This window comes from Anarhichas minor, unplaced genomic scaffold, assembly GCF_050575085.1.
Source record: "Anarhichas minor isolate MPS153535 unplaced genomic scaffold, ASM5057508v1 ptg000011l, whole genome shotgun sequence".
In the NCBI taxonomy this organism is placed as follows: domain Eukaryota; kingdom Metazoa; phylum Chordata; class Actinopteri; order Perciformes; family Anarhichadidae; genus Anarhichas; species Anarhichas minor.
Genome location: NW_027466457.1, coordinates 5643899 through 5670709, shown reverse-complemented (window position 1 = coordinate 5670709; position 26811 = coordinate 5643899). Strand labels below are relative to the sequence as shown.

Here is a 26811-nt window from a genome sequence, read left to right as displayed (position 1 = left end):
TTGCAATGACATAGTACAAGTCTGAAATGTCTAGTTATCAGAACAGAGGTCAGGGTTAGAGGCACGAGTCAGCGAGCTGAGTCAGAGCTTTGGCAACAACAGGGGTCCATACATTACTGTAGCCCCTGACTCCATATACGGAAAGCTATCTCTGTAGTGCAGCATAAGCCTTGTAACATGAGCCCTCAGATGGGACTTTGGGTCATACATCACTCCAGTGGTAACGCAACCCTCTCTGCAAAGTGACTTTATGTCCTGTATCTCTGCAGCTCTGTCTCTGTGGTCGCTTCGGACCCACACACACACACACACACACACACGTCATCATGTGACACCACCTCTTTACAGTATGCTACAGTCGTTTCTCAAGCTAAAAACACCGTTAACAAGGAGGGAGGATGGAAAGGTAGCCGTTTTCTCTTTTGGTTCAGTATGTTTTGTCGTTAGTGCGTGTGTCTTGTCAAATGTGTACTATACAGTGTGGCTTGTGAATGTGAAAAGCTGTGCTCGGAGCCACAGAGGAGTGCATGTGTCTGTATTCTCCATCAGTTTCACTGACCTACTAAGAGAGGAGTTGAGCAGATGAGCTGGCTTTGTTCAACTTTAATTGGACACAGCTTGCGGCTATACCCTCATTTTAACTGGTATAATGCAGTATAATCCTATGTGTTGCATAGTGTCTATGTAACGCTCAGACAGTGGGGTCACTCCAACTGTGATAAATGAATTTCAAATCGTACACACTACAGGTAATTACACAGGACTATTATCCCCGCTCTAGACATGGAGGAGCCTGTCCTCGTGTCATTTTCTATTCGATGCACCGATGTTAGCCGAGCTCGTATGACAAACCAGATTCTGAAATGACATTTCGTAAAATGACGAGGTTTAAATACGAGCTCAATCAAATGACATGTTTCCTTGCAAATGGCAGACACATAAAGCCTTCGAGTGAGTTCGGTGGAACAGAAAAAACATGGGGGGTTTTTGTCTTTCTGATGATTTCCTCAAGGTGGTTCACTGCATGGAGGCAGATAAGGGGATATGATGTGACCAGAATCAGGGCCGTTTCTACCCACCTAGAGCACCTGCAGTTCTAACCAGCTGACACTAGTTTCCCCTGACTAAACACCAGGGCTGCCCACCCGCTCATTTGCCTGCTTGCATATTTGTTTTGTCCGCCTAACCAACTGGAAAGCAGGGACTGTCATGTGTGGAAAATGATTAACAAATTGTATGCTCTTTAGTCGATGAATGTGGCTGTTAAGCCATGGAGATGTCACCTTTCAGCAGGAAGCCCAGGATGAGACGCTGAGCGAGGACTTTGTTCCACCTGGATGCGTGGCAGAGTGCTGAGTGCAGCGCTGCTGACCCAGGCACTGCTTCATTTCAACCTCAGCAGCAGCATGGATACTTGGTGCTTGCCCCAGCCCCAAACAGAGTACCTCTACAAAAGCCAGCTGCTGCTCACACCGCCATTAAAGGTAGCGACCACATTGCTCTTCTGTACTCATACAGTTACCTTTAACAGTGAACAAAGGAGGCTATTTTATACAGTTTTGCCTCCTTTTGTTAGAGTATGGCCAGTCATGACACAAAACAGCTCTAAACATAAAGACCAACGTACACAAATATAACCTCCATCCACCCACATCTTCTCTGGGGTGACTGGTGAGACGGTGGAAAACCACAGAGATCCTTGAGGTCAAGTGGGAGGTTCACTGGCAGAGCTATCCTATGGTTCACCAAGTCAAAGACACCCACAAAGACACTCAATGTGGTTTGAAAAATTTGAGTTGCATCTATAGTAAGATGTGGTACACATGCAGTCTAGCTCCCTGACTAATTCATGTAATTCACAAAGACAGGATTAGCCTGAGTGTTGTAAAGCTGTGTTGTATCGCTGTACCGGTGCATCTTACATATGTTCTGAGAAATAAAATGTCAAGGCAAAAGAGAAGGGAGGCCACATTTAAACTTCCAATAAACTGGAGTGATTCCAACTTTCTCTGCTTTTGATAAGGTCGTTACAACAGCTCACACAATACCAGACAGATCAGTGACTATACTAGCATTTCATTTAGACTGTGCAAGACTCAAAGCCCTGACCTTTAAGAAGCTCTCACAATGTCAAGATGAGGTGGTAATTCTGCTCTCAATTCACACTTTCTGCATTTCCAACTTCTTCCCAAGTGCCCTACCACCATGACCTGTTTTACTGAGCTTTAATTGAGCTTGGTAATTCATTTCTCATATGTATATTTTATATACTTTGGGTAGCAGTTTTTCATGTTTTACATTCAAGACTCTAAAAAAAATATTTTATGGTGCACGATGCAAATGTTTGTGTAGAAATCTGCAATCATATCAGTAAATATCACAGAGCGGTGCTGCAGCAGAGAAAAGCATACCATAAGAGACTCGCCCTATTTGCCTAAATACAAGTTTGGAATGTTTACTGATGGTAATTCTACTGTGATTTACAGGAATTGACGAAATGAAGATCAAGGGGAAACTACAAAAAATTGCCAATTTGCAAATTTGCCTTCTGGAGAAACTGTGCTTACTAGTTTTAGTTGCTTTTTGAAATAAAATGATTACATTTTGTTTACGACAGCTGGGCATGCCATATTTAACCATCTATGTGTAATATTCTTGAGACAAATGCATCTAAAATCTAAAGCACGAGCATATGTGCCTGCCACACGTGCTTTTACTTCTACATTTATTGTTTCCATCCTCCACAAGACAGTCTGCCACATAAAACGGTATAGTATATAAGAACATATGCTACAACAAACCCCAACACACACGTTCAAACACAGTTGATGTGTCAATCAAAAGGTCTATCAATGTCTGTCTTCAGGCAGAGGTGCCAAGATGACAAACAAGACATCTGGGACTCAGAGTGCAGCTGTGACTGGGGTACAGCAGGAGATGCCTGACTCACTAACACCTTCAGAGGGGTGACGAGCTAGCGGCCTTATAAGAAACTCATGTCACCTCTGACGGCCCCCATGGCAGACATGAGATCGGGCTTGAGAGTCAGAGAGGTCTGGCACCAGCTGGCAGAGTGACCCGGGCCCTGTGGCTGCTGCCCTGGCTACGCGGTGCCAGAGTGTGCGGGCCTGGGAGACAGGCCAGGGCCACCACGACTGTCTGCATGGATCAGCTCTGGCTGGGAGAGAGGACAGCCCCAGGATCCCCATGTGGACAAATGAGACCGCAAAGGCCTCCTCTACTTGGGTGGGCCTGACCTTGAAACCTAGAGTAGCCGTGACTGATCCTGTTTAGTGGAGAGGATGACATGCTGGTTAAGTAAACGTAAGTAGGTTGCTTAGAAATATCATAACCAATAACCAGAATGATCCAGTTTAAAGACAATTGGCTTGTTTAATTTGTTGAAAACTGAAATTGTAATAAGAGGCCATGTGCTATTTTGATAAAATTGCAAATAATTCCGCATCATCCGTGAGCATTGTAGTGATACAAGGTGCACCCTCGGCAGTCAAATTACAAGCACCTGACTTCATGTTTTGCTGCTTCAGCGCAGTTTTATGGAAACTACACATCATCTTGAACAATGATAATATATACGGTGGCTGTCACATTTAACAGTGTTCCTCTGTTCTGTCCATGGTCTATTAACAAGCTCTTTACCTGTCAAAATAATAATGATGAGCGCTCAGAACCACAGGAATGGGTGAAGGCTGAAAAGTGGGAGGTATGCGCTGTGTTGCTCCCTGGGGAGAAAGTGAGAGAGATAGAGCTGCTCGGCGCCTACAGGCATCTGAAGTGCCAGAGCACAATCCAAAATGAGCCACAGCAAGGGCAGGCAACCCTCCACCCAGCAGCAAAATCATCAAACTTTTAATGACTTGGGCAATTACCCCCAGCCTGCTTAATGACATCCATAAGACGTCACTCGACACTGCTCACACCAGCCTCTTCCCTACACTAACTTTCAAGACTAATGTGTGCCCTCCCTTCTCCACCATCGTCCCCCCCCTGCAGATCCAGGGGAAGTAGGTGAAAGACACGAAAAAATGCTCATTAAGTGCCACTGTTGTTATGTTGTGCGGTTTATGAGTTCCCAACCTGCCATGTCAAAACACAATACTTTTCTCTTTTTGAGGGGCCACATTTCACTGGTCCATATTATTCCACTGTTAGGCATTGTTTGTGCGGGAATGATAGTAAAACAGAGAGTGAAGATGAAAACGTAAATGTTAGATAATAGTGTGTAATAAATGCGTGCAAGTCTGTGAGTCAATCTGTATTAATTGCTGCGACTACTGTAAATGAGGAGAACCAACCAGGGTGGTGCTGTTGAATGGTTATCTATAGCATTCATTTACAATCAGCGTGTCGCTGTGTTGTAGAACCATCACTTATGAAGGAAATGGCTCAGTATTTGGGTCTTTACCGTCCTACGGTATGCATGAAAGGACCTCTGCTGCCTTCATGTTTCATTTTGTTCAACGCTGCAGGGCTACACAGCAGTGTGTCAACACAAAGCTGCACAAAAAGGTCTCACTTACACATGACGTATGCAACAACTGGACTAAATGTAATTATCTTATCTTACTTGTCATTTGTGCACAATACACTTCATTACTCTGAATTATGAAAACGTGTTGTCATTATACAGCGTAGGTAATGACTTGAAGCAAAATATCAGCATAGTTCACTGCCTGTCTCCACTCTGCGCTCACAATTCCTGATAGATTGTGCAATTACAGACCTTCTCAGCCTTTGCCACAGTCCGTGTTATAAATCCTGAAAGGTTAACAGCCCTCCGAAAGCACTTGCAGTGATAATGCAAGGGGGCCCCCCCGTTGTCCCCACACAACATCCTGTGTATGGCAATACTATCTAATTAGCCCACTTAGGGACTTCTTTCATTTTAACGCTAAGAGTATGGATAGCTGGCAGCAGAGCGGCGTAGATAAAGATTCAAATTGTCTCACGACAATGGGGACCGTATGCTAATGGTTATTCCCCCTTGTTTAGGAGCACGCCCCAGGGATATGGCATTCGCTTCATGGCCCATGGGGAAAAAAAAAAAAAAGAGAGAGAAAGACACACACGCGTACATGACTTTATACCGAAGCTGTATTTTGCAGGGCGGCCTATTGTTACAGCAATTTCTCTGCTGAGCCAGCTAAAACAAACTAAATGCAAGCTGAAATGCCTGCGTTCTGCTGATAAACTTTCTCACAAATTATACAGTGAGACATTTAAAATCTGATGCAAACACTCGACTTTGGGAGACACTTTAATAATAAGCAACGTTTCTCTCTGTAGGTGCACTTCTCTGTGAAACAATACAGCTAAATGTCTTCCCTCACTCCCTTCATACATGCATGCTCACCTAGCGAACAGTTGACAACCGTTTTTCATGTAATTTCCTCTCTTTTTTCCCCCTGATGTCACAGGTCATTGCACACGGTGTAGATACCAGCAATGAATCCTTCCAACTGTCCTGCTTGGGTCCAACCCAGAGCCAGGTGTTATACTGATAATTGGCCCACAGTGTGGATTGTTCGTCTGCACTTGGCTGACCTGCTAGTCTCACAGTAACAGACACAGACACGGTCAGGGTACCGATTGGCTAGTACCGTATCATGTTACTGTAATACCCTCAGGAGAGGAAGCACCACTGTAGCTCTGTAATATTTCTGTGTGCACAGCAAAATAGTTGTTCCACCTGTGAAGAATGCAAATTATATTTTGAGGGGGTGTTAACAAGATCTGTTCTATTTGGCTATGGGAAACCTACGCATCTTCAATAATTGGTGTAATTTGTCAAAAAGTGCGCTCACGCTTCCTCAACTTAGCTCTTAAATCAAAGAGAGCGTAGCTAAAAAAGAAATGGACCCAGCCTTCTTGCTGTAGATATCAAAGCCTGTTATTCTTGATTCAAACAGGCCTCGGCTGTTTTGTACAGTGTTTTGCTGTTTGGGAGTTTATATTTAACATGAGCAGACAGACTGAATTCCAGCTCTCTCCCTCTCTGCGGCTAGCTGGGACCAGTGTAGCCGAGGCAGAGAAGGGTGCTGTGTGTCCTGCTGACCCACCCTGCAAATGAGAGGGTGCTGTGGTGCAGTGGCTGCTTCTAATTGCTACCAAACAGCTGCAAACACATAGTGTTACAGCAAAGGGGCCCAGCCATACTGCCGGGCCAGGGTACAAGCCCTACAGTGTGGGGAGGCCACAGGCGGCCCGCTGTGCTCCTCGCTGCCCTCAGTTCACTCCCACGCCACGAGGCCCCCGCTGCAGCCCAGTGCTCCTGCTGCCTCATCAACTTCTCGGGCTGAAATTGCAGGGTGGCAGGGGAATCATGTCTGTAAATATGACCACACTGACAAAGAAATGTCATGGTCCCTGTTCAGCTGGCTGGGACTTTGGGGAGGGAGGTATGTCTTTTTAGATCCATGCACACCATGACAGCTGCTGAACTCTGGTCCAAGGCAGAAAGGGAAATAGAAGACGACTGTAACCTTCAAACAGGTACAAAGCAGACGGTCTTCTGAGACACAAAAGGAAGGACGTGGTAGCATCTTGTCAGATAAACTAAGAAAGAAGTTATTAAGATTAAAATATTTATATTATTCATACGTAAACCATATTTGAACCTTTAAAAAAGTGCTCCAGATAAGATATATATATATATATACAGTATATAGATAGATGGATAGATTGATAGAGTGATGATGTCGATAGATGGATTGATGTAGGTAGAAAATTCTGACACTCACCTGCCTGTTCCTCTCATCCATGATCCTGGTGATCTGTATCTTCTTCCGCCCCATGGCTGCGTCCTTTCTGGTCTCTCTGACGCCTCAACAATATCAGAAAAACAACACGATTTCTTCCCGCACTCTCCTAGCACATTGTGCAACAGTCTCTCTTCTTGTATACACTCTTTTCTTCTTCGCAATGTGCTTTTCAACACCACAATCTGCAAGAGGACAGAAAGAGAAAGAGAGGGAGGGGGGGGGGGGGGGGCAGAAAGTTAACTTGACACTCAACAATGTCTCCTTAAGCACTTCAAAGCAGCGGAGGGCTCTGCTTTCTGTTCTCAAGCACATTCAGAAAGTATGAGACCCACATGGTGTACCCTTATCTGATCTGCTGCTGCACTTGAACCACAGCTGAAGTCAATGAAAGACGGCTTCACACTGACAGGGCAGCAGCTACACCAGACTCACTGAACAAGTGTTTTGCACTGTTAGACGACAAGATTGATACCACTAATTCTCAGTTAAATACCAGGCTAAAGAAAGCAGTAAGTTAGCTTAGCAGAAAGGGAAACCAGCTAGCATGGCTCTCTCCAACAGTAACAAAATACGTTTTCCTTTTGTTTCCTGTCTTTGCGCTAAGACAAGCTAACGGGGGGCTGGCTGTAGCTTCATTTTCCCCATAGAGATGTTTCGCTTTATGCACTGCATATAGATTAACGTCTATATTTTCTTTATAGCATTTTACAAAGCGATGTTCACCTTAATAGAAATAATTTGTCTACATTTCCCTTCCTGCAGAAAAAGAAGAGCAACATTTCATTGCTCTTCTCGAGCGGAGCCGCCCTGATGCCAGCTTTGCTCTTAAGATGATTAAGAGAGCACCCAGTCTGGGTTTGACAGTAGTTGAAATCTCCTGGGCTGGAGGAAAAGCCAGCGGGATAAGGAGGGTGGGGTTTATATTCCCACATGAGCTTGTAACCTGGCCAGTGGTTCAGATCGCACTGTTCCCCAGGGAACATCTTACTCTGTCCTGTCTCTGCTTCTCTGCAGGAAGAGATATAGTCCCCTCCCTGGAGGCGCATCCATCACTTACACCCAGCGAATAAAAAATGTCTAAACAACTACATTTCCCATAGGAGTACAAATGTAGAAAGGTTAACAACTCAGGCCATTAGATGCAGTCAGCAGTTGTGAGGCGAGGACGCCAGGGGCCGAATTGGCAGTGAAAACGAAAATGACCGGTTCCAGTGGCACACAGTCATTATGGGTTACAGATGGACTGGCATTATGGTGTCTGGCTGTCTGAATCGGGGCTCCACTGTAGGCAAACTTGACTGAGATCACCTCGCTAACTACCCACGCACAGCTGTCTGCGCCAGGAAAGTCACCGCCTGAACCCTCACTAAGAATTTCCCCAAACCACATCACAACAGGCCAGGGCCAGAATGACGACGTTCTTGTTCATTCCCCATTTCACACACACACACACACACACACACACACACACACACAGACACAGACACACACAAACATTGACAGAGTGGTGTTTGAAGAAGAGGGAAATCGGGGGTGTTCAGCTCCCCCAAAGAGATACCTGAGCCACCCTGAAAGCAATAGCAGCGCAAGTTGCAGAAAGTGATGAGTTCAAAATATTTCATTGTGTTTGTATAATATTTAAACCTTCAGTGATTTAACTGGAAATAACAGGTTTGCTGGTGAATTCTTTGTGTATTTAAAAAGTAAATGCAATGACAGGAAACAACATTTCTCAAGGAATCTTGATTCTTTCTCTCTTTTCTTTTAGGTAATGGAGATTCATTACTTCAGATCACATGACAGTGCCAAGACACTTTTTGTTCACTGCTTTTTGCCGAGCAGCAAGGGATGAACTCGACAGACAACTGACCACTGTGGTGTTTATACTCTGCATAGAGGTAAAGAGATAATCTCTTTCTCTGTTTGTATGCATTAGTATGTGATCTGTGGTAATTGGGGTTTGTACCGTTTGCTTTTTATAGGTGGTTGTAAATAAAGTTGTATTTGTTATCTTTGAATTTTGATGCACTACTTGACAGTTTTCTTCAGTTTTGTCCTTGCGCCTAAGTGTGAACTTATCTGAGGTGGACTAATCTGTAATCATCTGCTGAGACTGGTCTGAATATACAGTACCTACCGCAAGCTGCGTTTGTGAATGTGTTCATCAATGTTACCTGAGCATGAAACTGTACTTCAGGAAGAATCAAGACACTCTCACACATCCTTTCCTCTCTTTATGCAGACGAGCTGTCACAGCAGGACAGTTCAAGTCTAGAGGCATAATAGACTGTGTCATTACATTTCTCAAACACAGATACGAAATGACAAGCTGAGAGGGCCTTCAGACTGCAGGTGTGCCGCACTCTTAGTGTTAGTTGAAAGCTAAAACATTTAGCTGAGAAAACCTAATTTTCAGAATTTTAATTATCACTCCATCTAATGCTGCCATTGCTCATATCCCAACATACTTCATATTACTTCAAATAACGCAATTTTGATCTCCAGAACTAATTGTGAAATGTTCAGCTGGCACCGGTACCCATGATAGACATGTCAGAAGATGGTCAGATTACAAAGGAGAACAATGTCCGCACTGTAGCAGAGTACATGTTTGTGTGTGACACTCTGACTTCTCTTGAGTGTTAGGAGGGGACAAAGTATCTGTTTGTGGCCTAAATCATGTGCTCTGTGTGTGTGTGTGTGTGTGTGTGTGTGTGTGTGTGTGTCTGTGTGTGTCTGTGTGTGTCTGCGTGTGTGTCTGTGTATGTGTGTGTGAGAGAGAAACGGAGACAAAGAGATAAACATAACTAGAATTACCGCCCTGTGGTTTTATGCCTCTGCCAACCAGTCAAGTTGCAGTTTACATCCATGTCTGTCCAGACTGATATAGTTTATGTAGACTTGGAAAGTAATTTATTAAAAGGAATTAAAGGAGCAGGGTGTAAGATTTTGTGGCATCTAGTGGTGAGGTTGCAGATTGTATCCAACTGAATACCCTTCTGTCACTCCTCCCTTTGCATAGGGAGAACTACGCAGGCCTTCAGAGTTTGTCTGTTCTGGGCTACCGTAGAAACATGGCGGTGCAACATGGCGGACTCAGTGAAGAGAACCCGCTTCATATATAGATATAAAAAGATCATGCTGAGCTAGCAAAAAAAGATACTTAGTTTTAGGTCATTATACACCAATGAAAAGATAATTATGAATATCACAATCAATCGTTTCCAATAAATCCTGCTAAATCCTTTACACTGCAACTTTAAGTGTATTTTTTTGGCAAATTTGAAGTTATCACTACATTAGCAGAGAGGAACATGCCGTCTTCACATAGGGACTATTTTTAGAGGGGAGTACAGAGGACCAATAGAGAGCTTCATCACATGTGCAACGACAATCACCTGAAGCTCAATATCAGCGAAAGCATTCGAGCTACCAAAGGAACAGCCTGTCCTGGTTGTCCTCCAGGGAGAGTAAGTGAAGAGGGTGATCTCATACTAGTACCTTGGCTCCAAATGTGTTAACATGCTTGGCCAATAAAGCTGATTCTAATTGAACACAAAGTTGTAGCCATGATAGCGGACAATGCTTCAAATATGGATGGTGCTGCAAAGAAGCTTGAAATTCTAAAACGTGGATCCTTCTCTCACATCTTCAACCCAACAGCACTGAAGCTCTATACATTCCCCACAGTTTTAAGCTTAGTGTCACCAATTCAGTATCCAGCCAAATGCGAAATATGGCCACAATCACTCCTTCTGTTCCTGAGTTATGGCGTTGAATAATGACCATAAAGGTATTTAGCTTCATGTAGCTTTATGATGTCACATTGAATTTGATCTTTGACCTTTTGGATAGAAAATGCCATCCCTTCACCATTGTATCCTATTAGACTATTTGTGTGAAATGTTGTCATGATTAGCATACTCATTCTTGAGTGATGGCCAAAAACCCCCAAAATGTCATCAATTCCCCCTCGAGTTCCAGGTGGATGTTTGAAGAGATGGCCGAAGCATTCTTGAGATATCGTGTACACGACAATGGGACCCAAAATCGTAATGCCTCTGGCCACTGCTGTCGGTCATTAAAAGTATACAGTGTTCCGTTTCACTCCATTAATTTACAGCAGTAAGCTAACATGCTCTTATGTTGTTTTTAACTCGATGCTGTTTTGTTTTAAGTTTGTGGTTTGCACTTTTATGTGAAACTTCTTTTGCTAACGTTTTGGCCAGGACGCTCTCGAGAAAGAGATATTAAATCTTAACGGTAATAACCTGGTGAAATAAATAAAAACAATTTAAGAATTAGAGCTACTGCTGATACTTTGCTACTTTCTGTGTGTGCTGAACTACAGATGTACTTTAATGTGAAGGCAGCTGTCAACCCTTTCTGTGAAACTAGAAGTTTACGTAGTTAGCTAATGTTTGAAAATGTTTACTCCACAGTTTTTCTAACGCTAGATTTAGACATTTTCTGGCCTTTTCGTTTGGGAGGTCGTTTTGCATCTTTGCATGGATGATTTACTTTTTTTTTTTACATGTTTACTGAAGCTCGAAAAGCTCAAGAAACATGGACTGACCTTACAGCGTACGTTTAGAAACTGAAATTAAAAAACGGATGAGCTACATTGTCTGACAGGTCAGTTTTGGTCAGGTAAACCAGACGGAGCACCATGTAATTATACCAGGGGGGGCCCTTTCAATGTGGACGCACAGAGAACAACAAGTACAGCATCAGGTGTGAACATCTCTGCTCACAGCAGCTCAGGGCTATTTGTAATGTCTGTATTCACAACACCGGTAATCCTAAAGCACAAACTGTGTGTACAACATTCATAGACACAACTTGATGGTCCGTCTGTTGTTTTGAGGTTGATAAATTGTATGTGGATCCCTAATTTGTACACACAAAGCAACACATTGTATAACAGCATCTCCTCACATACTCTTTTAAAAGCCCTTGATATATTACACCTGGTCCGCTTTGATATAAACCAGTCCAGCACTTCTGAAAGTTGCTTATCAAACATTTTTAAGTAACACATATATCGATGTGCAGAGAATATGTCGCCAAAGGAACGACGACATCAGCTTGACAGAGAGCCAATATGACGTGTCCGCGCTGGGAGTCCGCGCTGTACTGTACCTTCTGTTAAATAGACTGTCACGCTGTATCCATGGAAGTACCTAAGCATTACAATCATTTCTGACCAGAGCCGATTTGATTCTCCATGACGAGGTGTGAGACTGGTCAAGTGACAGGTGGGTCAGTCCGCCTCCTTCTCCCTTAAGACAGGCCATGGAGAGAGACTGGGAGGCTCTGTGACAGGCCTGGCCCTTTCACAATCAATAAAACATGCTCAATCCCCAGTGTAATTACTGGATCCGGCACGTCCTCCTCCCTCTCTGCGTTCAAGCCTCTGCTCACTCCACACAAAGTTGAGGCATTTCTCCCTCAACCGTTGTCCTATATAAATGGCAACGTAAAATGACAGAGTAGATTTATGTTTTCCTAACGAACAAAAACAATGAGGCCAGTGTTATTCCGTACGTTTGTAACAACACTGTATCAACTACACCACACCAGCTCTTTTCCAGTCTACTCATCTCATATAAATATATTAAAAGGTTATCCGAGAATTCATTCTATCTGACTTGTGTCAAAGAAGCAAGCGAGCCGTCACTTCTCTGAAGGTGATGGACAGCAGCCAAAGTCTTGAGCATAGCCGTGACAGTTGCTCTTCCTGTGTGAGGCACTGTTAGCCTCAGTATCCTACCGCAGGCCGTGGGCAGACAAGACTCAACTTCCTGCCCCTCCACTTCCTGTTATTCACGACCCTTTTACTTACCCCTCTGCGGGGGAGTCAGTGGGAGCCTGGTAGGAGATGGAGAGGAGGAAGAAAGGGAGGGACCACCTTGGGGACACCCTTCCCCTCTGATCCTTCCCCTTATTATCGTCCCGACTGAGTCCGAGACTAAACAACAACAGAGGCTCATCTCCTGTGGCTTCACTCTGTGTGCTTATTATGTTTACTGGAAGGATCATTACGCAGGCTGGACGACGTGCACACGCTGCTCTCAGCCGCTCACTTTACAATTGGTAGGCAGAGACCTTTCCTTGTTATTCAAACACTCCACCGGTTGCATAAGAATGAATCACAGCTCTCACAATACTAGTAAATATGCATTGAAACAACACGATTATGAGAGAAGTACATTTCTGATAGGAAGCTGTAATCCGACGTGCATTGATATGGGGATTCTGTGAAGTAATCCATGAAAACGTACTTCAGTGTATCGAACTCAAAGTGTCAACACTGTGGCTCAGTTTCTGATTAGCTTCTGGCAGACTGGAGACATAAAGCGGAGCAGCCTAAATCCACAGTTTTACCGATTTGTTTCAATGGAGCCTTGACACCAGCGCGGTCGGAAATGAAGATCCCCCTCTTTGTTCTCGCTTTCATCAGGAGGTGCTGTACCTGTAAATGGGGCTGTTGGCCTGAGGGGAGTGGAGGCAAGCCAGCCCTCTCACGCTTTCTCTCTCTCGTCTCCTTTTGTGAGAGAGCGCTTATCTCCCTCTCCAGCAGTGAAAAGCAGGATTGTGGCCCCGGCAGCATCACTAGTGTTAATGTCTCCTGATGTTAATCTGACACAAGGCTGATCCCTCAACAACCACTTTCTCCATCCCCTCTTTTCAACCCTCGCCCCCCCCCCCCCCCCTTCTTTCTTTCTTGCGTTTTCTCATGATTTCTCGCTTTCTTCATCTTTCTCTCCTTCTTTGAACTCATGTTATACATTCCCTCACCTCAGTTTCCACGGCAACTAATGAGATATAATTAATAAGAGCTATCGCAAGGGCATGCGAACAAAAAAGTTAAAAAAAGGAGGCTTTGAGAAATGTAAAGAGCGAGGTGGGGCGGTCTGCAAAACATGGACTTGCAGCACTTCCCCTTCCTCTGCAAAGCGTTGCTTGGGGTGACATTTCTCGCACTGGAGAATGATTTTAATAACATTTAAAGGAGAGGGTGAAATGATATGACATGAGTTCCCTGAAGGTGTCGAAAGAAAATCAAAACACATATACCTGGTTTATGGTCAAATTGAAGACAATTGTTTCATAAATTGCTTACAGATTTAAAGCCAATCCGTGTCAGAAGGTCGTCAAACATCTTTCTTGTCTTATTTCATGAGGCAATATGTTTCCTCGGAATATTTAATCGGTCTGAACCTAACTCAATCGAGTAAGATGTAAAAATGCATTGTTCAAAGGGAGACGGTGACCTGCACAGTAGGGACAGTGACAAAGACATGCAGTGGGAGCCTGCACTGAAATGGCAGTCGAGCAGACAGCGAGTGGTTAATCTGCCCTGATGACTGGTAGCTCAGTCCAACTCTCCAATGACCCAGCTGTAATCCCACATTGGATCGATGCAAGTTCAAACAATTCTCCATGCTGCTAGCACCTTGCTCGGGCTGGGGGATGGGTGCTGTAAGACAGGGACCCGCAGACGGAAAGCTACTTATCACCTCCGAAATGACATCAAAAGGAAAGAAAACCCCACAGGATGAACCTGTTCTCGCTGAGAAAATGTTTCACTACGATACACAGCCGACTGAATGGAAACGATGTCACTCTTCAGATGAATACCAGACATCTATCCAATCAAAAAAAAAAAAGAAATCTGAATGGCGATGAGTGGATATATAACAACCAATAATAAAGGGCATCATGTGCTGACAGCACTACCAGACAGACATCCTCCATCTCACTCTCACAGTACTGTCAGGAGGACTACGCAAGGTGACTTTGACTAAGTGCCTTTGGGGTTTCACGAGAAAACGCCATTGACATTACATTAATTTCGTGTCTCTTTTTTAACTGACTTAGTGCCACAGAGCCCTGGATACCACGGGAGAAAAAAAAAGAAACAGAACATTTTTGCTTCAGCTTCGAGGCAGCTGAGCTCTAGAGGCCAGAAAGACAACAGTGACAAATAGGTGACATGATCAGCTACCAACTTTTTCCTCACTTTAAGAGTCGTTTAACAGGGAGGAGACATTCGCTCAGCAGAGCAGGATAAACGTTAGTCAGAAACTTTCCACTGCTCCTCATGTGTGTGTTTGGGTTTGATAGCAGGTGTGTGTATGGAAAAGAGACAGACAGAAAACAAGAGAGGAAGGGAGGGAGGGTCAGACAGAGAGTGGGAGAGAGTGACCAGTATGACTGTGTTAACTATGTGGAAAGATGTAAGGGAAACAAAACTAAAAGAAGCAACCCGCGCCCATCCCATCCCACCTCAGTGGTAGTGTGCGGCAGCGGCGTTGTAACATAATTACTGCTGGGACACTTCTATTCCCAATGATCCATTTGCGTCAGTCAGGTTCTCGAGCTCAGCCAATGAATGGATTCTCAGTTTCTCAAGGATAAAGAGATGACCCTCTCCTAACAGTTATATCCATTTCATGTTGAAAAGCTGCTCTTCTCCTCAAGGTAAATCCCTTGAAAACTTTTTTTGAACAAAGAAAATGATAATAACTACCCTGATGCAAGAATAGGATGATGAATTATGTTTAATAAAAAAAGGAACGCGCTTGATAATTGAGAGATTATAGACATTAAGGTACAGTTGCTATAATGTCCTACTAGCCCTAGTTTGTGCCTCTAGCATTAACATCTGAGCCACAGAGCTGAGCATCCAAGTTTGGGAAAATGAACTACGCAGCAATCTTTGACAAACTAAAAGATTGTTTAACACTTAATGCCGTTCTGAAGGTATTATCTCTTATCTCTTTTTTCTAACCCAAGCAAAGGTGGTAGCTGGAAATGACATTATATTTGTAATTAATAATGGTACAGTATATACTAGAGATGTTCCGATACTATTTTTTCCAATAACTGACCTTGCGTATCGGCCAATACCCATCACGAATCCATTACCAGTAGGTTAAAAGCAAAAAAACCAACACATATTATTATTATTCTAACATTGCTATCATGGCTGTATGGCCTGCCTCAGGTTAATAAACCCTTAGCAAAACAGGAACAAATAAACACAGTACAGAGCCGGTACTGCGCATGTGCAACTCTAAAAAAGAAAAAGAGACAAAGAAAAAAGAAGCGAGATGGTTCACTCGTTAGCTACTTCCATCATCAGCTCCGGAGAAATACAACCGGCGTGCCGGAAGTCGATGCTGGAAGCAGCTAACGAGTGAGCCCTCTCGCTTCTCTCTCACATCTGTTGAGAGTGGCACATGCGATCAGGCGGGGTGTATGGATCGGGTAGAAAGTGACACGTATTGTTGTTGTTCCTATGTAAAAGGAAATGAGCTGATAAATTGTACGCGATATCGGATCAATGCATAGACTCCCATACTCGCCAATACTTGATCCAGCATTTTAGGCTGTATCGCAGGCATTGCCCATACTGGTACCAGAACAACTCCAGCAGCCTATATTCTCCATACTTTTTACCCTTAGAAGTAAATATTAATAAGCCAATCTACAGTATGCCATCTGTAAAATGCAATTGACAGACTGATATCTAACTACTCACTTTATATTAATGCCATCGGTTTAACAAACTATGTCTCTGAGCAAAAGCTCTCCATCACCAACATTCCTTATGACAGTATGTCAGTTTAACAAGCCAAAGTCTTGACATGGCACTTCCTGTGTCACACGTTGCTTGTTACACATCTGAAATCTCGCAGTCCACTATTTCATTACTTTTTGCTGTAAATTGGTGCAGCAAATATCGACAAGAAAGTTCTGTTTTTCCAACACTCACACAAACACACACACACACACTCATGGATATAAAAAAAAATAATGAAAGCCTGGTCCTAGAGGTTTATAAATGTGCGCAGCATTACAGTGTGGTGCTGTGTGGTCTGATGTGGTGTGATGGCATGTGGCCATTTGCATGGTTGTCTATCATCAGATGGTCTTCTCGGCAGGGAACAAAAGTAATGCCAACACCATAGGGAGCTTCAGTCCCCCACCCTCCAAGGATCCCTGCGAGCTGTGTTAAGTGCCATGGCAGCCTTTTGATGTTGCACAGACCGCAAACTCAGAAATGGTAAACAGCGAGGATGAACCGAGATCTTCCTCCAGGGGGAATCCACACTGTAAGGATATTAGGGACGTCATGCATAATGTGTCTCAGCAGCAGCGCATTTACTCGATCTCAACACATCTTTGGAAACACTGTGGATCCAGATTAGACACTGAGATTCCAGATATTCAACTCTCCCCCAGTGTTTGATGATTTAACCAAACAAATACTGAGCGCTGGGGAAAGACAACAGCTCTTGGTACACGTAGATGTGGTCCATATGTTTGGGATTATATTTACTATCTGCCTTCAGAGAATTGTCTGCTTTTAATGGGGGAAAAAAAAAATTTAAAAGCTCAGAATAAATATTTGATTTTCTCTCCACATTTTGTATCTTCCACTCGATGCCTCTTTCCCACAGTGTTCCATTACATAAAAGGTTTATGCAATCTGAGCAGTGAGGATGGCCATGAGTCATAACAACAGGGAAAAAAAAGGCTAGCTGAAGTAGCATTGATTTTTTTCTTACAATTTCATGTTATAGAATTAGGCCGTTAATGATCTCACACAGGACTGTTTATTCACACATTTTGTTTCATGGAAAACAATTTACCAATAAAGCAATTACTCATCCATTTCTGAAGATACAGTGTGACACATTCAGGCTGGAAATGTAGAAAAACTGCATTTGTAAATGTTTGTCATGGGTTTTTTTTCACGTTACTAGGTTTCTGTACGGTCACACTGAGAAGACAGTTTTCATTTTGAATAATGAGGTTCTGCTTTGTGAATGAGGTGTTTAACAGTAATAACAGAGTATCCCTGAAAGCTCTATTTTCAAATGGCGGATGGGATACATGATGTACACGGCATATCGTAAACTGACTTTAATCTGAAAGATTTTTGTATCTCTATTGACATCAATAAACGGCATTCACTGAGCAAAATAGAAATCTCTGCAGCTACGGCCTACGGTTTCTCCCAAATCAGATGATGTGTGCGAGCTGTCACATGAACACTGTGCGCAAACAGTGTGATAGAGAGAGAGAGGGAGTCCGACAGAGAAAGGGGAAAGAGAGGGAGAGACCCCCACAGGGGCTGCTGCTGCTCGCCTCTCCAGGAATCTTTTCAGTCAAACTGTTTGCTGATAGCCTCTGGTCCTGAACTCAGTTCTGAACACCTCTGTTTGTTGGACCAGTGACAGAGGTTGAGGGGCGGGGGGGGGGGGGGGGGGGGGATCAACAACAACAACAGAGTCTGACATGAATACAGGCTGGCAACAGCTCACTGGTGGAAACACTACGCCGTTCTCAACTAGATCTGCTGCCCACAGCCCGCAGATGGAAAGTGTACTGGGAAAAAGGGAGAGGACAGATGGGCGGACGGACAAACAGCGGGCAGACTCAACACCTCACTCACAATCGCAGTCACACTATGGAGAGCTGGGATCTGGAGACTGGAGATGCAATGGCAATACTTTCTGAATCGTCCTTGATTTCAAAAACGCTAATTTTGACTGAATTAGAAACTTTGCGAGAGATTTCGAAACCGTGTCCACTTAAAGAGGGAGGAGGAGCAATGTTGACCCTTTAGGATGCCGTCTTAACTGCACAAGCCTGTAGAAGATAGCATGGCTTGTAAAAGTGATACTTGACCAGGCTTACACTTCCCCTAAAGTGGACATGGTGTTATCACCCAGAATCAACACACACACACACAACATAAACACAACAAACTGTACCTCGGTCGCATGTATAACAGCTTTGAAGCTGGTGCTCTGGCTAAAAAAGAACACGCATGGAGCGTTGCAGTGTTGCCGCTGCTCGAGCTAAGCCCTGCCAGCAGAGAGAGGAAGACAACTTTGAACTACAAGTCAGAGCCCCTGTTGTTGCTAGGGCAGCTTCCAGAGAGCAAAGGGTGCTGGGTCACTTCCCCTCACTGTTCATATGGCTGGTGTGCTGCAGAATAATGGGAGGAATCCCCCCCCCCAGCTGTCCTGGTTCAGGCTTCTCAGACAAACAGAAAAACAACAATATCGCGGGGCCAGACCTCCTTCCGGCCACAGGTCCGCTCAAGCTGCGCGGGAGATTCTACTTTTCCTCTCAGCAGCTACTGGACTTTTAGTCATCGTGCGGAGATGTGACACCGAGGTCTCACAGCTGTATTTACTACACCAGCCACTGGTTAACACTTCTCCGTGGACTCTACTTTTTTGCTAATCTTGCGTAACATAATAGGAGGCTCAATTAAATGGTTCAAATCACTTACTTTAGCGCTTGGTTAGAACGGCGTAAACATCTTCATCTCACAGAGCTTACCAGACTTTGCAGAAAGTTTACTTTGCACATAATTCAATTGTTTGTTCCTGATGCTTCCACTTCCACTTCGATACAAAGCTAGAGAAGATAAATCTCCAGTGAGAGATGCTTTTTAAGATCTACTGTAGAACATCAGGCATTCAATACAGTGGGGTATATTAGCAATCATGGGAGATCTTTTGATCTAGTAAATTAGATTATAATATATTCCTTTGATTTATGTTTTTTTTTTTTTTTTTTTTCAGAGTCTCATTAAAATTCACATAAAATGCAACTCAGCAAAGAGATGTCTTTCTTAACTTCCTTTTCAACTATCAGTTTTGCTCTATAGATGATTCAACTGAATATAACCACAGTATTGAGTCGCAACATAGTCACTCGCTATTGTTACATCTCCGTGTAGGCAAACGTCTAGTTTCATGGAACAATAAGAAAACAAGCTTAAAAACAATGACTAAAACAAACCACAGGACACACACGTTTTGTTTGTATGCCCTGTCAATGTGGCCAACTCACTCTCGAGATGATGCACAGTGTGATTGCTGTGGTTTTTTTCTTGCACTCCAGAGAGCCAAAACGAGGATGAGGCATCTTACGAGGGTGCTAAATGACTTGACTTCTCAAAGTCACCCTTTGCTCCAATGCATGCTTTCACAGTCTTAACCTCCCAAACCACATAGTGTGCATGTGCTATTCTGCCCGCCCGTTACAGAATGTGGCCTTTCAAAACTTAACACAGTTGCCAGCAACTGATGGAACTCAAAAGTAATGGTATGGTGCTTTACAGACGCTAAAAACACTATAATTAGAGAATACAAGAAAGCAACTACGGTGTTATTTTAGGACGCTACTGTTGCTACGCTGGCTTTGTGACGCCGTGCCTTTTGTGTACTTGTATTTAGTCACAGTCAGTGTCCAGTATGGATGTGGAGTGAGAGACAGACTAGGGGGTCATAGCGGCGAAAGCAGATCAACGGCAGAGTTTAGAGTGCGGCTCCGCTTGAGGATCTTCCTGCTGCTTCTCCTGCGTGTGGTCCCGGTGGAGCAGGTGAAGAGACCTCCGATCGGCCTCGTTTTGGAAGAGCAGGGGGCGACAGGAAAAGACGGTGTGGCCTTAAGCTGCTCTGCCCTGCTCAGCAGCACATGTGCTGAGTGAGCCAAACAGGGTGGCTTAACCACCAGAGGTCTCAGTCAAGGGCAGGACAGTTGAAAGGTCACTGCGAGCAGTCTTGCTATACAAACAGTGCCTCAGCGAGTAACACATTTACCCTCTGAGCTCACCCCGGGCTATTAGAGGGCTTAAACAATACTGAAGACGACCAACAGCCACTAATATCGAGTTATTTAATGTTTTTATTGCAGTATCTATGGCATTTATTTATAGATATTTGGAAAGTAAAAGACTTATTTCGTAAGTATTAACCCGAGTATGAGCTCTATGAATTGACTCAATTATATTTAAAGCTGTATTCAAATGTAAACACTGTATTTTAATGGTTAAGTGAACAGTCCTTTAACGTAGAATCAACCACCCCATGTAAAACGGTAAGTAGTATTTAGCAAGTTGATGTTGTCTTGACACCCAGTGCTAGTTCTCAAGCAGACCCACGGCTCATGATCACAGCACATGAAGATGTTGTTTAACACAGGCAGCACATGCAAACACAGGAGCTAAAGCCAGGACCTCTTGGCAGTGAGGCACTCGTGATAACCAAGGCCCACAGTGACCTATATAACATTAAAGCAAACACAGAGGAAAACAGGTTTTATTAAAAATGTGTCTCTGGACTTGAAAGTGATCTGAAGTTTTCTGCTTTAAATGTACAGTTGAGGGCTGATTAATGGTTTTCTGTCCACCAACTGCCTGCTATCTGTTTACAAAAGTCTTTTCCCTTTAGTCTACAGGGGGACAGTCTACAGTTAACTGCGGTCAAAAACATTATCTGCCAGGCTCAAGATTCTGCATCCAACCTCCAGGTCTCACAGGAAAACGCTGGAATCTCCATATTGATGATAGAGCTCCAATAAACAATGAATCATGTTACTAAGATGCTGAGTGATCCTAATTTTCTTTTTTTTTTTTTACAAAACACCAGTTTTTAAAGTAAGTGCACAAAGAAAAATGAAAAAAAACAATTATTTATTTAAGAGTCTCCAAACACCTCAGTAGTGCCTTTGAACTCATGCAACCTTTCTGATGTTTCAGCTCCTGAAAAGATCCGGATCGTCTACCCAGAGACTCTATTTAATGTTCACATTCTTCACCAGAAAAGTCAACAGCACACAATGCTCACTTTAAGATAACAATCCATAGTATTTAAATGAAGCCAAAAGATTCACAATCATGTTAAAGTTATAAAGAAAACAATGGTTTTATCCATAATCGCTAGATTAGAGCAACATTTGCAGTATAAAAGAACATCTTGGCTCACCAAACAATGACAGAAACACTATCCTCTTTATTGGACCAAGAATGTTCGGCTTCTATCTCTTATTTGTCACTTGATACATCCTTGGCTTTCAGCTTTCTGGTGTTTTTGTCCTCCTTGGAAAAATGTCCTGGGAGGAGGAGAGTGGAGGAGATAGACTATCACTCAGTGATTCAGAGGCATCGTGTAAACGCCAGCATTCTCTTTCTGACAACCAGCGTTAATTGCAGATCCGACTCGCCCACACACTCCACATTTCTCCTGGAAGGAGAAGCTGAGACACCGAGATTGAAGTGGGATGAGGAGTGCAGTAAAAGATGCTGCAGCTGCCCGTTCCTCACACCGTCGCCACCTCTCATTTCTCCCTTTCCACCGAGAACTTGTGCTGAGACGCGAACGCGCACTTACTCACATTTACAGAGACATGCCGGGGCACACAAACATAACATGTAACAAGGCTAAAGCATTTAATAAACAGTGGTAGTCATCGTGTAAGATCCTCCGTCCATTTCACTTAATCGCCACGTGGTTGATTAAATGATACAGGGTGGAATCTAATAGATGTTTTATCAAACCTTTGTGTGTGTGTGTGTGTGTTTGCGTAATGGCAAAGGTAGAACATTTGGGCTCTCTGAGGTTAGAGCAACAGTTCACTGAGAGATATTTGTGATGGCTCTCCCTGCGCCTGCCTTCACACGCATCATATTCAGTCCTTTGACTAATACACAACATAAATTGGTCAAATGATATTCATTTCAGCAGCGCTGATAGAATCCCTCATCCACACATTAGACATAAGAGCTCACGTGATGTGGATCATGAGCAACAAGGCCCATTACTGGCGGGGCCAGGGGCAGTACAGAAGCTAATGACTGCAGATTGAAGGGTGTTTTACTGCTTTGCTTTAGAAATCAAAGGCAACCAGCTGGTATGGTAATGTACACGCCGTCATGAACAGCGGTAACAGTAAATGGACAGTGAAAGATACAAGCATGCTTTAATAGTGCTGCAACAACTCATGTCCCTGGAGAATTACTTTCACGATAAAATGTGTCACTGGATCGCCCCGGTAACTGAGGGATATATAGTAAAATATTTACTACTGGGGTAAAAGGCAAAGACATCATTTTTATATAATAATAATAATAATAATAATAAACAATAGACTGGATATACAGCTTCTATGGATGCTGATGCAGTTTGGATTTACCGATCTACAAAATATACTGTATTTCATCTGTACAGGAACACAAAACACACTTTACGAGTTGCCACATGTCAGACAACCAAACAATTTCCAAAGCAAGAATTAACTTGTGCAGGAGAAGTGAATAGAGCACAATTTCAGGTTATGATAGCTGTATTTTCTGCTACAACTGAATATAGTCTTCTACTTCGGTACAATATTAATGAGACGTGCACAGTGTACGCATACACTAGAAAACATTTGAGAAGGTCGGGTTACTGATGGCCACTGCCCACTCTGGCGAGGGGTTAAGGTCACAAGAGTCCCACAGATTCAAAGATCTTCTCTCACAAGCTCTGTGACCAGGCTGACCGTACAGCTTATCTGAAATGTACTGTCCCACAGTCTGTCACTTTAAAAAATAAAAATAAGTCTATCAATACAATAATAAGCTCCAAGATATGTCACATGTATTCACCCGAGTAGGAACATTTCAGCTGAGCTTATTTTAACCCTCATCATCTCTTCAATAAACTAAATGACGGAGAGGTTTACTTTATAATCAGGAACTATACTATCAGGTATAAGCGGCTGATTCACTGTGCATCATGTTAAATTGCCAGAATAAAATGAATTTAGGCTTGATGTCATGCAGCTAATTGTGCTGATACAGACACCACCGGTAACAACATGTTTGGCAATAAGCAAGTGTGGCGATGCCACCGCGCACCATCTAGATTTCAGTACAAATAATGTCAAGCAATGACCAAAGCTGACAAAGCGCCAACATTCTAAAACTCTAAATATAATACAAAATATGTGCTACATTTGAAGTATGTTGGCAAGGTTTACGTTTTTAGAAGTTTCAATTCAGACTTCAACTTCTACTACTGTGAACCGTAGCCTGCTCTCGTTGTGATGGATCAACGGTGTTATTATAGACACATTGGTTACTATTTTATCCAAACGACGCGCATGTTTTACAAAGTTACAGTTTGACAATCCGCACTTTCGATCCCAGGATTACACGCGAGGTAGTTGTAAGACTCATACCTCCCGACTGGACCATCTTTAAGGATCTACAGTTAGGCTTATCACCGGCGTATTACTGTTGACAACGATTCCTGTAAAAGTTTCTCGCAATTGACTTGATATCAACAGCGCGCGCGCGTCTGACTGCGCCCTTTACGCACACACACACACACGCACACACACACACACACACACACTCACACACTTGGACGTATTACGTTTAACCTAACTGACAATTCAACATGACTGATGTTAAGTGCGACGGAATTGCAATCTGTAGCCTGTCTCACATTCCCCTCGTACCCCGGAGAAGACAGACACATAGAGAGACAGATAACGTCTCCGTCTCCCAAATCCTCTCTCCGTCTCCCTCTTGCGCTCCTCTACTCTCACTCACTGTAGCGCTGCCACACTCAGCAACATTGTTTCTATTTCCGTTACTCACCTTTGCTCCAAACTCAGTCGCCGTGTATAGACACTCTATATCGGTGGCTCCAGTGGATAAACGTAATTTCAGTTCACATTTACACGCTGCCTGCTATTTTAGGGGGAGCTGACAAACTCAGAAAAAGCCAGTCTCCCTCTTGTCAGCGAGAGACTCCTCCCCTTACATGACGAACTGCCTCTCTCTCTCTCTCTCTCTCACACACACTCACACACGCGCGCGCACACACAAACCGCCGTCAAAACATTAGAATAAATAGTACAAATGTAAATACAAACGTAAAAAAACGCAAATAAAGTGAAAATGAATCTGAGCCATGTCAGTTGCGCAATAGTTTACTGTTTATAGCCTTTATAATATAGATGCTACATTGTTTTTTAATGCATTGCTGTTTGACTCGTGTCATAATACTTATAACAACAACTTTGTTCCAGACAGCCTCGAGGACGAGTCAGTTACAACAACATAAAACAGACTCAACTTTGACCAAAAGAACTAACGAAAACCAAATACACAACTAAATCAAACACAATAATTACTGAAGTAAAATATGTTTTCTTTAAGACTGACTTAACATTAGGACAACTACTTTCCCCAAATTACTCGGCTTGGCCTCATCACATTAGACACATTTGACGTCACATCTCTAAGACAACAGCAATGGAATTTGGTTTAAAGGGCACGTCCCATAGCCAATAAGAATCTTCGGCATCTGTTGAGCAGCCAATTAGAGGAGTGAGGCGGGACCTGGATGACTCGCACATGAGCGTCTCACGTGTACGTGCAGGATAAGAGGAAGTGGAGTGCTTGGCTCACTGGACTGTTTACGCTGGCGTTTGGAAGCAGGTGCGATAGAAATTGAGCACAATTATTCATCCTCTGCTTCAGTTATGTATTTAATATGAATGGGAGGCACGTGTGGCCAGGTTTAGATAGAGTAACTACATGCACATGGACACATTTTATAAATACATTTGGCGCAGTTCAAAGCCATGTCAAGTTAATAGGGCTACCCCTTTCACATAGGTACATTTATTACAGTTTATTCGAGTATTATTCATTTTCTGCTACTTTACACTTCTACTCTACTAAATTTTACAAGTACATTTTGTACTTTTACCCAATATCATAGTTACTGTAGTTAAGATTGTATGTATATAAAACCATAATCATTTTTGTACAAATCTATATAACAAACACAAATGTGGTAATTTTACCTCGAGGATTTTTCCTCTTGATAGTTTAAGTAGCCTTCATGTTGCATACAATTCTTATGTTCATTCAACTAAAATTCTAATTACAGGGCTTTAACTTATAATGCAGTATCTTCACTTTGGGATATTGCTACTTTTACTTGAACAAAGGATCTGAATCCTCTGCTTCCACACCTGCTATCACATGGGAGTCAGATGAATTGCACATGTTGCACAAAGGTTTAACTCATCATCTCAAAGGCATGTCATGTTGCTTTTGAATGACTGCTTCCATATCATACGACTTCTCTTTCTATGATTTAGAAATAGCAGCCAAAGCAATCTGGTGTCCCTGAAACCAGAATCAGGGACTTGATGGCACCATTGCCCCGGCAGAGGAGTAAAACAGTGTGTGATTATTTTAGCATCCTCCTCTAATGGCATCCTGTTATATTACACTGCATACTCACTAATGAAGGGAAGGAGTTTTCACAAAGCATGGCTCCTGCTGTATGTAGCTCATTTGTATTAGTCTAGTATAGCTTGGTCCCTGGTGTATTGTGCTACCTTTTTCACCAGTTAGTCCCAGTCCCATAGGAAACGTCTTCCTCCTCCTCAGGGCTCAAGGCCAAGGAGTCAGAACTGTCCTTAATGGATTTTAATACCCGTCCAACACAGTTCCTGCATTCCTTTACCACTACACACACGTGTGTATGTGTGCGTGTGTTAAATTCACAATTCACAAATCAGAAGCTGGAGTTTAAAAATCGATTGCTTGAAGTTTATTAAATGTAATCTGCATAATCCTGCTCCTGGCTTTTAGTCATGCACCGGTTCACGTTAAACGAGGGCATGCGTTATTGCCACATGAGGCGATGTGGGCTGACTCTTCCTGCAGTTTACGCGAGCCTTGGACCACTTTTGCTTTTCCGTGCAAACTCAGGCTCCAAAAGCAAAACTACCACCTGGCAGAATTTTTAACAGGCCAGTGGAGATATAAGAGTCTACTCGTCCATTACAATCTCTGCCAGTTGAGGATAATTGCATATTACATGTAATCACACATGCATGCCCATTCAAAGTAAAAGAATCGAGACTTATGCTAAACCAGAAGGGCACTGTTATTGTTCCCATTGTGGCCACAGTGATGCTTGATTACTAGTACTCCCTTCTGCTTCTCACACCCACATCAGTCCTTTATATTAAGCCATAACATTGCAGCTACATTGTATTACAATACACTACTTTGTATTTGTTTGTTGGGCAGCTTTGTTGTTGTTGTTGAAATTCCCATCACACCTTGACAGCATTTAATGAATCAAATGCTCTGACAAACAAAGAAAATATAATCCAGCCTTTGTTGCTGTCGCAGGAC

At 43.2% G+C, this 26811-nt stretch overlaps 1 protein-coding gene across 4 annotated transcripts in view; it reads right to left on the bottom strand.

Moving 5' to 3' along the window:
- mef2aa (myocyte enhancer factor 2aa) overlaps positions 1 to 24403 on the bottom strand; it is a 57633-nt gene extending 33230 nt beyond the window's left edge. For all 4 annotated transcript variants that reach the window (XM_076089040.1, XM_076089042.1, XM_076089039.1 and 1 more), the window contains exons 1-2: positions 24244 to 24403; positions 6762 to 6964 (exon numbers count right to left, since the gene is read on the bottom strand). In XM_076089040.1, the coding sequence (XP_075945155.1) occupies positions 6762 to 6815 (54 nt within the window). In that variant the 5' untranslated portion in view covers positions 6816 to 6964; positions 24244 to 24403. The remainder of the gene's footprint in view (positions 1 to 6761; positions 6965 to 24243) is intronic.
- Positions 24404 to 26811: the final 2408 nt, after the last annotated feature.